Below are 16,717 nucleotides of genomic sequence, written 5' to 3'. Positions count from 1 at the left end.
AGCGTGAGTGATAAAAAGGGAAAAAACAAAAACAATTCTAGAAATTAAAGAGAGGATATCAGCATAAATGCTATAGACTTTAAAAAGATAAAAAGGGAATATTAAGAAAAATTTCTGCCAATAAATTTGACAACTTAGATGAAATAAACAAACTGAAAAATATATCAAAACTGAACCAAGAAAAAATACAAAACCTATCTAGCTCTATATCTAATAACAAAGTTGAATTCATTATCAAAATTCTTCCTCCAAAAAAAAAAAAAAAACAACTAAAGGCACAGATAATTTTCCTAGAGAATTCTATCAAACATTTTTTTAAAAATTCCCATCTCCCATAAATTGTTTTAGAAAGCAGAGGAAGAGGAAACATTTTCCAACTCATTTTTTTTGGAGGCGATTATACCCCAATACAAAAACCCACAAAGACATTGCAAGAAAGTAAAATTACATACCAATATCCCTTGAGAAAATATAAAAATTCTTAACCAATATTAGCATATTGGATTATCCAATATATAAAAAAGATAATACTTCATGACCAAGTGGGGTTTATTCCACAAATGTGCAGTTGGCTTAATATGGAAAAAAAACAATCAGTAAAAATTGACCACATTACCAGAATAAAGGAGAAAATTCTTATGTTCATTTAAGTAGATCCAGAAAAGCATTCGACAAAATTCAATACCTCTACATTATACAAATTCTCAGAAACCTGGGAGTAGTAGGGAACCTGCTGAATCTGATAAAGTGCATCCGTGAAAAACCTACAGCTCACATCACACTCAATGGTGAAATATTACATATTTCCCTTTAAAATTGAGAACAATGATGTTCGCTGTCACCATTTTTAATTAACGTTGGCAGAAAGATTGCAAAGGAAGGAATAAACCTCAAGCTATATACAAGAAACATGATTGTTTATGTGAATACTTCGAAATAATCTAGTTTTAAACTACTAGAACTAATAAGTGAACTTAGCATGGATATAGGATATAATGTCAACATTCAAAAATATTTCTAACAACATTAAACAGTTTAAAAAGTATTTTTTACAATAATACAAAAGCAATATACTGAGGATTAAACTTAACAAAAGACATGCAAGATCTCTGTACTGAAAACATTGCTGTGAATAATTAAAGATATAAATAAATGAGGAGACGTACTATATTCATTGATTGGAAGACACAATATTGTTAAAGCGTTAGTTCTCTCCTATTTGTATTTAGATTCTATACAACAATCCCAACTAATATTTCTGTCATTGACAAGTTGATTCTAAAATTTGTACAGAAATGTAAAGAAACTATGACAGCCAAAACAATCTTCAAAAGGAAGAATGTAGTGCACTTAACGTTCTGAATTCTAGGCTTATTAAAGCTAAAGTAATCAAGATAGTGTGCTGTTAGCACAGGATGGACAAATAAATTCATGGAACAGAACTGGGGCTCTGGAAACTGACCAATGGAAAATGACTCACATGAACAACTGATTTTCAACAAATGCCTGAAAGCAATTCAAACGAGAAAGAGAAAATATTTTCAAAAAATTAGTGCTGGAACAACAGGTTAACCACCTAGCTCTCAATCATTATTTCACACCACACACAAAAATTTACTTGAGACAGGCCATAGCCCTAAAAGTTAAAATTATAATGTTTCTAGAATAAAAAAAGAACATTTTGACTTGACGCTTCACAAGAGAAGATATAGGAAGAGCCAATAAGCACTTAAAATTAAAATTAAATTCAGAGGAGGAGTCAAGATGGCGGCGTAGGCAGACTCGGAACTCACCTCCTCCCGTGGACACAGCCAATTTACAACTACTCGTGGAAAAATTACCCCTGAGACAGAACTGAAAACTGGATGAGAGGAACTCCTGCAACAACGGACAATCCTAACTGAGGTGGAAGAGGCAGAGACTCCCTTCTGGAGAGGAAAAACGCCGCCTTCACAAGCCGCCAGCTTCACGGCTGCCGGGAGCAGCTAACAGGTACGCAGCCTCCCTGGAGGCGCGGGGCCCTGAACCGGGAGCGCCCCCGCTGTGGGCATTTTGTGGACCCAGCACAATCGACACCAGCGGCATAATATCTGACTGTGCCTGCTACTAAAACATTGGGGAGCACCCCCAGAAAACCCGGTTCACAAAGAAACTAAAACTGGCTCTTAAAGGGCCTGCGCGCAAACTCACCCGTTTCAGGAAGCACCCTAAAATCACCAGAAAGAAAGGTGTACAGTGCTTTGGTGACAAGAGACTCACCTAATAGGCCCTGAGTGCATCTCGGTGAGGGGTGAGACCTCTCCAGGGACTGGGACATTGGCAGCGGCCATTGTTGTGGCCTGGTGTGGGCGTGCTGACACAGACACCATTGGAGTTCTCCCTGAGGCCTGCTAGCCCAGGGTCTGCCCCACCCACTAGAGCACCGATTTAATCCAGCTCAGCCAGGGCAGGCAGCCCACCCTAGAGACTGGCCCCACCCAACAACAAGCCCTCAGGCAACTTGTGGGCCTGCATAGATTGGTGACTGGATTCTCTGCAGCCTGGCAACTGAGCCGACTTGAGCAGGGCAGGGTGTGCACAAGGAGCGGGTGGAGAGTGTGGGGCGGTGGCGGAGTGTGTGGGGTTCCCGCCGTGGAGAGACTGGGTCCGCTTGGGGAGGTCGGGGCGCTCACACGGGGCAGGACTGTGTTGACTGTGTGTGTGGACCTGTGGGCGGCAGGGTTTCTCAGCCGCAGAAGACTTGTACTTCTCAAAGACCCACATAGGAGGTTTGCTCCACCATCCAATACCTGAAACAATGGGGTGCTCCTGTGCCTGAGGCCAGCCCCACCCAGCTGCAATCCTCAGAGAGCTGACAAGAGACCTAATAGGCTAGAGGCTTACAGCAATTGTAAGGCCCTGAGCCTAACAACCTGCCATGGTGGGGGCCTACTCACTTAAAAGAAATACTGCAATACAAATGTGGTATTAGAACTTGCAGCCAACTGTGCTGGGGATCCCCACACCTGATAAAGAGACTGAAGGGCCCACAACAACTACAAGCAGCTGAGCATTACAACAGCTGGCCAGGAGCATAACTCAGCCTCCCTGGGCGCCTACAGGGAGAGCAAACAGGCCACAGCAGAAGGATACACGTAGCCCACATAGGGGTCACCCCTGGAACATTGAGAACTGAGGGAAGCACACTGGAAGCCTCCTAAGCCATCACTTACATAAGGTCACCGATCCAAGAGCAGGAGACGTAGCTGACCTACCTAATACGTACACACAAGCACAGGGAAAGAGGCAAAATGAAGAGGCAAAAGAATACATTCCAAGTAAGGGAACAGGACAAAACCCCAGAAAAGGAACTAAGTGAAACAGAAATGAGCAACCTACCCGACAGAGAGTTCAAACTAAGAGTGTTAAGGATGCTCACTGATCTGGGGAGAAGAATAGATGAACTCAGTGAGAATGTCAACAAAGAAATGGAAGATATAAAAAAGAACCAATCAGAAATGAAGAATACAATACTGGAAATGAAAAATTCATTAGAGGGACTCAAAAGCAGAGTAGAGGATACAGAAGAATGGATCTGTGAGCTGGACGAAAGACTAGAAGAAATTACCCGAGGTGAACAGGTAAAAGAGAAAAGAATTAAAAAGACTGAGGACAGTCTAAGGGACCTCTGGGACAACATCAAGCGCACTAACATCCGTGTTATAGGTGTCCCGGAAGGAGAAGAGCGAGACAAGGGGTCAGAGAAGCTATTTCAAGAAATAATAGATGAAAACTTCCCTAACCTAAGGAAGGAAACAGACATCCAGGTACAGGAAGCATAGAGAGCCCCAAACAAGATAAATCCAAAGAGGCCCACACCAAGACACATCATAATCAAAATGTCCAGAATTAAAGATAAAGAGAGAATCCTAAAAGCCGCAAGAGAATGTCAAGTTACGTACAAAGGAAACCCCATAAGGCTATCAGCTGACTTCTCTGCAGAAACCTTACAGGATAGAAGAGAATGGCATGATATATTTAAAGTGCTAAAAGGAAAAAACTTACAGCCAAGAATACTCTACCCAGCAAGGTTATCATTCAAAATGGAAGGAGAGATCAAAATTTTCCCAGATAAGCAAAAATTAAAGGAGTTTGTCACCAAGAAACCAGTGCTACAAGAAATGTTAAAGGGACTGATTTAAGGGGAAAAGAGAAGACCACAAATAGGAAAAATTATCTATTTCCATGATTAGAACATAATGGATACAAATGCACAACAAAGAGGTTAGATATGATATCAAAAACATGAGGGAGGAGGGGAGTTAAAGAGTACAGCTTTCAGACAGAGGTCAAACTAAAGTGACCATCAATTCTGTATAGAAGAAGAAAGGAACAGAGAAGGACTACTAAAACACTGAGAAAAAAAAAAAGTTAAAACATGGCAGTAAGTACATACTTATCAATAGCTACTTTAAACGTCAATGGACTAAATGCTCCAATTAAAAGGCATAGGGTGGCTGATTGGATATAAAAACAAGAGCCATATATATGCTGCATACAAGAGACACACTTCAGACCTAAAGACACTCAAAAACTGAAAGTGAAGGGATGGAAAAAGATACTCCACGCAAATGGCAATGAAAAGAAAGCTGGGGTAGCAGTACTCATATCAGACAAAATAGACTTTACAACAAAAACTGTAAAAAGAGACAAAGAAGGGCATTACATAATGATCAAGGGAACAATCCAACAAGAGGATATAACACTTGTAAATATCTACGCACCCAATGTAGGTGCACCTAAATATATAAAGCAATTATTAACAGACATAAAAACAGAAATAGACAGTAACACAATAATAGTAGGGGACTTTAACGCTCCACTTACACCAACGGATAGATCATCCAAACAGAAGATCAATAAGGAAACATTGGCCTTAAACGACACACTAGAACAGATGGACCTAGTAGATATATACAGAGCATTCCATCCAAAAACCGAAGAATACACGTTCTTTTCAAAGGCACATGGAACATTCTCCAGGATTGATCACATATTAGGCCACAAAACAAGTCTCCATAAATTTAAGAAGATTGAAATAATACCAAGCATCTTTTCTGACCACAACAGTATGAAACTAGAAATCAACTATAGGAAGAAAATCAGAAAAGCCACAAATACGTGGAGATTAAACAAAATGCGACTGAACAACGACTGGGTTAACGAAGAAATCAAAGAAGAAATCAAAAAATACCTGGAGACAAATGAAAATGAAAATACGACATGCCAGAATTTATGGGATACAGCAAAAGCAGTTCTAAGAGGGAAGTTTATAATGATACAGGCCTATCTCAACAAACAAGAAAAATCTCAAATAAACAATCTAACAATGCACCTGAAGGAACTGGAAAAAGAAGAACAAACAAAGCCCAAAATCAGTAGAAGAAGGGAAATCATAAAAATCAGAGCAGAAATAAATGAAATAGAGACCAAAAAAACAATAGAAAAAATTAATAAAAGCAAGAGCTGGTTCTTTGAAAAGATCAACAAAATTGACAAACCTTTAGCTAGACTCACCAAGAAAAAAAGAGAGAAGGCACAAATAAGTAAAATCAGAAATGAAAGAGGAGAGGTTACAACAGACACCTCAGAAATACCAAAGATTATAAGAGAATACTATGAAAAGCTATATGCCAACCAATTCGACAATCTGGAAGAAACGGATAAATTCTTAGAATCATACAACCTTCCAAAACTGGATCAAGAAGAAGTAGAGAATTTGAATAGACCAATCACCAGTAAGGAGATCGAAACAGTAATCACAAACCTCCCCAAAAATAAAAGTCCAGGACCAGACGGCTTCCCTGGTGAATTCTACCAAACATTCAAAGAAGACTTAATACCTATCCTTCTCTAACTCTTCCAAAAATTGAGGAGGGGGAAGCTCCTAACTCATTCTACGAAGCTGACATTACCCTGATACCAAAACCAGACAAGGACAACACAAAAAGAAAATTACAGGCCAATATCACTGATGAACATCGATGCAAAAATCCTCAATAAAATACTAGCAAATCGCATACAACAATACGTTAAAAAGATTATACACCATGATCAAGTGGGATTTATTCCAGGGATGCAGGGATGGTTTAACATTCGCAAATCAATCAACGTAATACACCACATTAATAAAATGAAGAATAAATATCACATGATCATCTCAATAGATGCAGAGAAAGCATTTGACAAGATACAGCATCCATTTATGATAAAAACTCTGAATAAAATTGGTATAGAAGGAAAGTACCTCAACATAATAAAGACCATATATGAGAAACCCACAGCTAATATCATCCTCAATGGTGAAAAACTGAAAGCCATCCCTCTAAGAACAGGAACCAGACAAGGATGCCCACTCTCACCACTCCTATTTAACATAGTACTGGAAGTCCTAGCCAGAGCAATCAGGCAAGAGAAAGAAATAAAAGGGATCCAAATTGGAAAGGAAGAAGTGAAACTGTCACTATTTGCAGATGACATGATTTTATATATAGAAAACCCCAAAGAATCCACCAGAAAACTTTTAGAAGTAATAAACAAGTATGGTAAAGTTGCAGGATACAAAATCAACATACAAAAATCAGTTGCATTTCTGTACACTAATAACGAAGTAGCAGAAAGAGAAATTAAGAATACCATCCCATTTACAATTGCAACAAAAAGAATAAAATACCTAGGAATAAACTTAACCAAAGAGGTGAAAGATCTGTACACCGAAAACTATAAAACATTTCTGAAAGAAACTGAAGAAGACACAAAGAAATGGAAAGATATTCCGTGCTCTTGGACTGGAAGAATTAACATAGTTAAGATGTCCATACTTCCTAAAGCCATCTATAGATTCAATGCAATCCCTATCAAAGTTCCAACAACATTTTTCACAGAAATAGAACAAAGAATCCTAAAATTTATATGGAACAACAAAAGACCCCGAATAGCTAAAGTAATCCTGAGAAAAAAGAACAAAGCGGGAGGTATCACACTCCCTGATTTCAAAATATACTACAAAGCTATAGTAACCAAAACAGCATGGTACTGGCACAAAAACAGACACACAGATCAATGGAATAGAATTGAAAGCCCAGAAATAAACCCACACATCTATGGACAGCTAATCTTTGACAAAGGAGCCAAGAACATACAATGGGGAAAAGAAAGTCTCTTCAACAAATGGTGTTGGGAAAACTGGATAGCCATATGCAAAAAAATGTAAGTAGACCCTTACCTTACACCATACACAAAAATTAACTCCAAATGGATTAAAGACTTGAATGTAAGACCTGAAACTGTGAAACTTCTAGAAGAAAACATAGGCAGTACGCTCTTCGACATCAGTCTTAGCAACATCTTCTCAAACACCACGTCTGACCGGGCAAGAGAAACAATACAAAAAATAAACAAATGGGACTACATCAAACTAAAAAGCTTCTGCACAGCAAAGGAAACCATCAACAAAACGAAAAGACAACCTAACAATTGGGAGAAGATATTTGCAAACCATACTTCTGATAAGGGCTTAATCTCCAAAATATATAAAGAACTCATGCATCTTACTAACAAAAAAACTACCAACCCAATTAAAAAATGGGCAAAGGACCTGAACAGACATTTCTCCAAAGAAGATGTACAGATGGCTAACAGACACATGAAAAGATGTTCAAAATCATTAACGATCAGGGAAATGCAAATCAAAACTACAATGAGATATCACCTGACGCCCGTCAGAATGGCTATAATTAACAAGACAGGAAACGACATGTGTTGGAGAGGATGTGGAGAGAAGGGAACTCTCATACACTGCTGGTGGGAGTGCAAACTGGTGCAGCCACTATGGAAAACAGTATGGAGATTCCTCAAAAAATCAAGGATAGAACTACCATATGATCCAGCCATCCCACTGCTGGGTATTTATCCAAAGAACTTGAAAACACCAATTTGTACAGGTACATGCACCCATGTGTTCATTGCAGCGTTATTCACAATAGCCAAGACTTGGAAGCAACCTAAGTGCCCATCAAGGGACGAATGGATAAAGAAGCTGTGGTATATATACACAATGGAATACTACTCAGCCATAAGAAACGATGAAATCCAGCCATTTGTGACAACATGGATGGACATTGAGGGTATAATGCAAAGTGAAATAAGTCAGAGGGAGAAGGTCAAATACCGTATGATTTCCTTCATTAAGTAGTAGATAATAACAACAATAAACAAACACATAGGGACAGAGATTGGATTGGTGGTTACCAGAGGGGAAGGGGGGATGGAGGAGGGTGAAAGGGATAATTCGGTACATGTGTGTGGTGATGGGTTGTAATTAGTATTTTGGTGGTGAACATGATATAATCTATGCAGAAATAGAAGTACAGTGATGTACACCTGAAATTTTTACAATGTTATAAACCAATGTTACTGCAATAAACCAATGTTACTGCAAAAAAAAAAAAAAAATTAAATTCATAATGAGATCAGCTGTAAATCCATAACAGAAGATCTGCTGTAGTACCAAACACTGATGGGAATAACTGCCAATGGTTGCCAAATACCCACCTGCCACACCCACTACACCCACACCCACAAGAATGGCTAATTCAAAAAGACAGTCAACAGCAAACACTAGAGATGATATGGAAGAACTGGAGCTCACATATGTTTTTGGTGAACATGTAAAATATTATTAGTAATTTGGCAAAATGTTGGCAGTTTCTTATAAAGTCAAATATATACCTATCCTATGAAACATGCATTCTACTCCTAGATATTCATACAAGGTAAATAAAACATGCCCACAGAAAGACACATATAAAATTGTTTATAGGAGCTAACCGAAAACTGGAAATGACCCAAATATTCACCAACAGGAGAGCGGATTAAAAATTATGGTACGTTCATGCACAGGAGTGCTATTCAGCAATTTCTTTAAAGAACTAACTATTGATGCACACAGCGTGGATAAATCTTAAAATATTATGTTGAGTGAGAGAAGGAAGACACGCAAGTGTATGTACTTTATGATGTCATTTTTATGAAGTTCACTAAGAGGCAAACTAATTTATGTTCTAAAAATCAGAACAGAGTTTGCCTGGTGGTGGGATTGACTGGAATGAGACACAGTGGAACTTTCTGGAAAGATGGAAATGTTTTATTTCACATCCTCAAATATTTATATCAGTGTCCCTTATGAAATGTTCCTAGTCTCTTTTTAGAATTTGAAGTCTATCAAAATTATTTTTCCATAAAATAGACATTTGTATGAAAAAGTCAAAATAACGCTTCATGAAAGAAAAAGCATACTTTACCCCTTTGGGTCTGAAGAAACCATCAATGCACGTCTCACAGTTGATACCAGCAGTGTTTCGGGTACAATTGATGCACACTCCGCCTCCAACGTACTTTCCGTGTATATTTAAACTCAGATTTCTTCTGGCAACATTTTCATCATAATAGCATTCTTCAGCTTTCCCATGACAATTACATGCTGCATTAGGGAAAAATAAATTCATAAGCATTAATTTCTGGTTTCAGGTATATTTAAAAATCATTTTCTGTTATATAATAGATTTTTATACTAAATGGGAAATTACTGTTAGCATACATATATATGTCTATATATTATCAGTACAAAAGTACCTAGAAATCATTTGGATTTATTGGATATATTAATAAATTCACACTTTTTAATGGAACTTGAAATAATTAAAACATATAAATTAAGCTAAATCATACGAAATTGACAGTATTTTACTGATTTTATCTTGCAAAACTGAAATTTCATATGGTTTAACCTATAATTTCCAATTACGACAAACAAATCATTGAACTATGGCACTGAATGATTAACATCCAGGTAATCTGAATGAATAATTACTATATGTGAATCTCTGTGTTAGATCCTACGGGTTAAAAAGGACATTTAGGGGCCGGCCCAGTGGCATAGTGGTTAGGTTCACGTGTTCGTATTCAGTGGGCAGGGTTTGCCAGTTTGGATCCTGGGCGTGGACCTACTCATGGCTCATCAAGCCATCCTGAGGCTGCGTCTCACATAGAAGAGCTACAACTCAATAACTATGATATACAACTATGTACTGAGGCTTTGGGGAGAAAAAAAGAAAAAGAGGAAGATTGGCAACAGATGTTAGCGCAGGGCCAATCTTCCTCAAAAAAAAAAAAAGGATGTTTAGGGTATAGTCCTTCTCTTTTACTACTAATAATAACTAAAACTTAGAAGTCTTGTATGCCATTGTTCTGTAATCCTCATATAAATAGCTTTGAATTAGGTAATATTATTAACCTCTTTTCATATGTAAGGAACTTGAGGCACAGGGCAGTAATTTGTAAAGGTAACCAAATCCCTATTGGAAACCACTCTCAAGTCAGACTCCAGAGTCCTCATGGCTAACCACTGCCCAATTCCCTTCAAGTTCTATCTAAGGAGAGAAAGAAGATGTATCAGGGCCAGACAATCAGGACAAAATGAGAGCGTGTTCGCTTAGCGGCTGAGATCACACTATTTCGCACCAGTTTTGGATTTGGGAGTCCTCTCCACTACTTAGCAGTCATGTGATATGGGACCTTCTTAATTTCACTAGGGCTCAGATTCCATATAAAATCAGAGTGGTCAACAGTAATAACCAGATAGGGATATTTAAAAGCATTAAGTGAGAAAATTCATGTAAAATCATTAGCATAACGCCGTATAACTAAGTTCTCAGTTGATTTCTCCTTCTCTTTGTCTCTTCTCCATCCTCCTTGTCTTCCTCCCCCTTCTTCTCCTCTTCCTCCTCTTTTTCTTTTTCATATCATGTTACAGGAGTTTAGAGAACTGAAAAATCACTTCCCCAGAAAGAACTGAGTAAGGCTTTTAGAAGTGGGTAGAGTTTATTTCAGGATGGCAACTAGGGAAAAGATGTATTTTGCAGAGTCTCCTCCCTCAGATGTTGAGTTTCTTAGTGCGTGGGCACACACGCGCACACTCTCGCGCCCACACAGGCACACAGTTCAATCTTTTCTTTTATTCCATAAGGGGGGACACTTATAGACTTGACTCAACTGTTTCATTTCACTAACAGTAAATAGCATAGCTCTTTGTCTATTAGCACATGCTTCCCCTAAGGCTACATAGGGTACTTCTCGAATGGAAGTATTTACCAGGTCCCTATTCATGGGCAGTCACATTGTTTCCAGGTTTCTCCTTTATAAATAGCACTGAGTACATACTAGGACGACATGTAGGTGAGGGTAGGAGTGGGGATTCTAATGTTAGACTGCTTCCCGTTTGCCAGCTGAGTGACTTTGAGGAGAAAATTCAAGTCTTAGTGTCATTTTAGTGCTTAATCTCTTATGGTTGTTATGAGAATGCAAAACACGTAGCACAACGTGTGATACTTAGCAACTGTGTCCTAATGACAAAGATCCTGACAATATGCCTTGTACAACTACACGAGTAGGTCTATAGGCTAAATTCCTACAGGTATAATTTCTGGTCAAAGGGCATGTAAAATTTTTATCTTAATTAACTTGCAAAATTCCACTCCAAAAATGCTATGTCAGATGACTCTCCCTCCACTAGTTTGATAGAACTCTTTCCCCAGAGACTCACTAACATTGTGCATTATCCACCCTTTCAATCCAGTTCCGGGACATAGCAAGCATTCAAGCATTTGTTGAGTGGAAGAGTGAACACTTTGATAAGTTGACAAGAGCATTTTCATTGTTTTAGTTGGTACTTCCTTAACTATGAGTAAGTGTGATCATCTTTTTCTATGGTTATAAGGCATTTCTTTTCCTGAGAAATGCCTGTTTTGATCTTTGCTCATTTTTAACAGGTTTATTGACTTTTTCTTATTGCTATGAAAGATCTCTTAATATAGTAAGGATATTATCTCCTTGTCATGTTGGTTGCAAATAACAGTCTGTTGCCTTCTGATTTAGAATATAGTATTCTTGCTATATTAATGGAGAGTTTTCAAACTTTATTCCAGGGAATATGGAGTAATAAATATAAATCCTTAGGCATCATAAGCAGTTTTATATCTTTAGGACAATGCACAAGAATTCTGAAAAATCCTGTTGTAAAAATATATATATGGCAAGAAACAGTCAAGATTTATGCTGGCAGTATAAGTAGAAGGAAACACAGAGTAATACAAATTTATTCTCACAGTATTTGGAATTAGTGCTGCTGAGAGTATTTATACCCATGAGCTAATGAAGGCGAAACAGTGATGCATGAGCAGAGTCCTTGTCATACCCCGTGCAGCGAGGACTCTTTGCCTCAGCCCTGGGCCACACAGTTCTCCATCTATAGCCCCAGAGGACATGGACACTACCTACTCACAGAAAGCCATTTTTCGCTCTGTCATCAGCAGTTTGCTATTTCACAGAACGTCCAAGACACCTGGTATGGAACTGCCCTTTAGAACAGGCTTAGTAATGGAACGAATATTTCTTGCTCTTTAGAGACATATTCTGCCTTAAATAAGCTAGACTGATGAAAATCCAAATTAAACTCAAATGAATTACAAGGTGATTGTTTTATAAAAGGGTTTGTCACATTACAGAAGGATTTTTCTAAATATTAAGGTGATTGGAACACAATTCAACTCGGAAAAGAAAATTTTCATATAAGCTTTTAGGAATGCATACATTGTCAATAGCACAATATTTATATAAGATTTTATGGTTAAGACCCTTGTCTTTAATTTGTGGATTAAAAAAAATATATTTATTTTTCAATTTGGAAATACAACCTCCCATCTGCCCCACAAAGAAAGGTAAAATTTTTTCTTAATTCCACCATTTAAAAAATGTATATAGTAGCAAGTGGAAATCTCCCTCCACGTTGCTTTGTCCATCCCTTTACTAACAAGTTTGATCCATCCTTTTTGGTTCCTTGTTTAAACACATACACACAAGTGGAGGGTGGTGAAAGATTTTGAGATCCACTTAACATTCCCTAATTATAACTGTGTGATAGACTGTCAGAGGGCACAGGCAGAAGCCAGCCCTCAAATGCTGCTTCTCCTTGTGATTGCTGATATTCCACAAGTAAAAGAGAAATTGAGTTAAAATAGAAAGAAGTTTGAGAGCAAATATCCATGTGTGGCATTTGACTTAATTTCACTCTTAGGAATGAATGACTGCTCTCACTGGGAGAAACTGTGGAGAACCCGAGGGATTGTCAGGAACCGGGCAGGGGGTTGTTGAAGGAAACAAAGGCTGGGCATCCGATGCCCTTCGACAACAGCGGGCGGTGTGGCCCAGTCCTCCAGGTATGTCTCAGTAATGACGGGTGATTTCTAAACCAAAACATCTTCACAAGCAGGCCGACGCAGATCCAAAAGCAGAACAGGGGAGTGCAGAAAAGGAAAAGACTCAAAGCATGGACAGTATGTGCAGAATCCTAAACTGAAAAGAAAATGTATTTTATGGTTGGGGAATATTTTACAACGAAAGTTTGCTATGATTCAGTAGTTTTAAAGACCTATCATGTCTGATGCCTGATACATGATAAGTATTTTTTATTCAATAAATATATAGAGTTGGTATTAGTTAAAAATGTCGATCAAGCCTGTTTTGGAGATCATGTATACCTACCGAACTGCAAAAAGAGGGTCAGGACTGATTCACTAAAATATTCATATTTGAATTCAATTGATTTGGGCTTTGTGGCTAGTTTGGATCTATAGTTCAGCACAAGTCTTTGTTCTCAGGTCCCTCCTTGGTCCAAACACATCTCCAGAAACACAGGTTTCTCCAGCATCCCCTCACCATGTTGGGCCAATTGGCAATAATAGCCTGTCAAGTCATCTACTACACTTCTTGGGCATTTCCCTTCAGGAAAAACTGGACATATGGGTGGTCTTCAAAAGTGATAATATTAAAGTGTGAGTGAGTGTTTGTTGGCACATATTTGCATAGCCAGTTGTTTTACTATTTTTCATCACTGGCTTTTTTCTTGGTTGTCACTGCCCAATAATTGCAATAGCATAGTTTATGCTAACGATGATCACGGATGCCATTTCTAATCGTACCATTTTATACTGTTATTAACGAGAAACCATACATTTAAAATATTAGTGCTTATTATTAAAATAAATATTCTTTTTCCACAAATTTGATTTTTTGCCTTCTCTGTTACCTTTTACTCTTGTCCTCTTCTCAGTTACTGCCCCAAACACCACCCTTTAATAAGTATAACTAACAAATTAAGAGTGCTTTTTTTTATTCAGGTAATAAACTAATGCTAACATGTAGGATATAATCTCTCTCTTCTGGTTTTTCTCGCTTTTTTAGATGATGAGTATTCAAAAGCTATTTACTAGGGGAGGAGGGTTGAGCGAGGGGCTGCAAAGGGAGCGGGCAGAAGGATCTGGAGCTAAACTGGTTTCAGAACCATTTTATAAACATAAGTGTTCAGAAGGCAATTCTCTATGTCTGAGTTTTGCTGAATGTTCATTCACATTTCAATGAGTCTCTCTCTATATATTATGCTAGAAGCTTCAGTTTCACCCTGATGACAATGTGTATACTATGTTTTTATCTATTTCTCATAACCCTTATACAGTGGTAAATTCATACGTGTTTGGTAAATATTTGCCATAGGAAAAAAACCCTGAAAAGCTGAGTAACTGAAATAGCAGAGTAAAAGAGCTTACCAGCTACTGCCTTGGATAAAATATAAACTGGAGACCTGAGTTACCCTGAACTCACCACACGTTTCTATGATCTGTGTCCCAGGAAAGGAAGAATTGCCCAGGCCGCTGGCCTCTCCAGAACATACCCTCACACTCCGTTTTCGTCAGGAACGTGCCGGCTCTCCACGGCCTCTGATGGAACCCTGGACAGCACTGATCACAGCTGTCTCCGCATGTGTTGTGCTCACATTCACAGCGGGATTTCTAGTCAAAAAGAGGGGGGAAAGCATACTTTCAGCAGTTTTTAGAACCATAAAGGAGCAGCTTCCCCTGAAAGGTGGAATGAAGAAAAGAGAAAACTTCTAGACTGTGTACCAAAATGTAAAACTCCTGTCAGCCTGGAAAGGAAGAGGTGCCAGCCTTGGGAAGAGGTATGTTGGGTTAACACCAGCTTAGGGTGGTCCGGGCTGTTTCTGGAATCATTGGGCTCAGGCTTGGAAGAGAGCAGAGGCCCAATAGGGAGTGGTCTTGAAGACTGAGATCCCTTCTCTGATGCCTGACATCTGCAGGTTTTCTAAGTTGGATGTATCCATTTTAAGGCTTCCCTCAAGGTAATGTTAACATCTCAGGGTGTGGATAGAGGGGAGAGAGTCGGTTCCTAAGTGCCCAGGGGCCTGGGTATAACGGAAATCGAATGTCCCAGGCCTGAGTCTCCTGTCTGTGTGTGCTCTGTCCAAGTCCAGTCTTGGATCATTGCACGGAACTGGCCCTCCATGGCCGCCTTGTGGGCCCTCAAAGCTTGGGAAATACTGCCCATCCATACACCTGATAGAGTGTACCCACAGTCGGCAGAAAGCAGTACCACAAACTTGCCCAGAAAAATATGCCAGGGCATTTGGACCTTCCCTAGGTTCAACATTATGATGCATTAGTCAGAAAACTAGCTTTGGGAGAAATGCCATTTGTATTATAGTTTTAGTAGGAAAAAAACGGATACATAGGGAGCTACGGTCACTGATCTTACTACTCAATGTATTTCTTCCATATACTGTACAGTAGATAATTTTGTATTTCATCAGTTTATTTATGACTGAGAAAAATAGATGCTCATTCATCTTCTTTTCATGTTACATTCCTTTAATGCATTGTCATTAATGAAAAATTCGACCGAAAAGCATTCTAGCATTTTCTGGCCTGGAAGTTTCAATGCTCTCTTGAATACTCTCTTTCACCCCAGTCCTTACTGCCCCTGCCCTACCTCAGCCTCCTGTTCCATGGCCGTTCATATTTACTTCCATGCACATTTTTCATTTGTTTGCATTAATTTTTTTGATGAAAACTTTTAAAAGAAATGGTCAAGTTGATTGATGGCTGGCATTCTCTAAAGCTAAATCATACAGCAAGCTGTCATAGCTAGAGAGGTTTCAAAATAGACCAGTTTGGAGCCTTTTTGGAAAAAAACTAATCTGTTTTCTGATACTGTGATGGCTGACTTCAAAGTCTATCATTCTAACAGCCAGCTCTATTTCACCCTGGCCTGGCTTTCTGTTACACCGTCTAAGTGGGGACCTGACACCCATTCACAGCGTCCCTGTCAGCAAAGCCTCTCATGAAGCATTTCACAGTTCAGAGCTTCATTTTGCCTAAGCATCCTATAAATATACATACATTTGTCACTGGATCGAGTGGACAAGCCCTGGCATGGCCATAGCAGATGCACATCCCTCCAACCGAAATATCCTTGACCGAGTAGTAATACTGCAAAAAGCAATCCAGAGAGAAATCCTGTTAAGATGACTGCAAGGTGAAAGTGACAAAAGGGAACATTCAGTTAAAAACTTTACTTTCTGCTCTTATCCTTCGTTTGAAGCACGGTTGTGTTTCTGCAGGACAATTGAGGGCCCACAGAAAGGATCAAGTAATTTCTCGCATTGTTATCATAGCCCAAAGAAGAATGCCTCTAATTCCTGTTAGGTGGGCATTTTAGAAATTTCTTTCTGATAGATAGTACAAAGTCCATGCCGGAGTACGTCATTGAG

The 16,717-nt window shown here is 38.8% G+C and overlaps 1 protein-coding gene across 1 annotated transcript in view; it reads right to left on the bottom strand.

The window, feature by feature from the left end:
• Positions 1 to 16,717, bottom strand: part of LAMA2 (laminin subunit alpha 2) — a 575,531-nt gene that overhangs the window by 325,572 nt on the left and 233,242 nt on the right. The window contains exons 6-8 of the mRNA XM_087444077.1: positions 16,347 to 16,436; positions 14,825 to 14,942; positions 9,342 to 9,520 (exon numbers count right to left, since the gene is read on the bottom strand). Of these exons, the coding sequence (XP_087300203.1) occupies positions 9,342 to 9,520; positions 14,825 to 14,942; positions 16,347 to 16,436 (387 nt within the window). The remainder of the gene's footprint in view (positions 1 to 9,341; positions 9,521 to 14,824; positions 14,943 to 16,346; positions 16,437 to 16,717) is intronic.

This window comes from Ceratotherium simum, chromosome 19, assembly GCF_057802395.1.
Source record: "Ceratotherium simum simum isolate JZ-2026a chromosome 19, ASM5780239v1, whole genome shotgun sequence".
Lineage (NCBI taxonomy): Eukaryota > Metazoa > Chordata > Mammalia > Perissodactyla > Rhinocerotidae > Ceratotherium > Ceratotherium simum.
The sequence above is the reverse complement of the archived record's forward strand: the minus strand, read 5'-3'. Positions and strand labels throughout refer to the sequence as shown.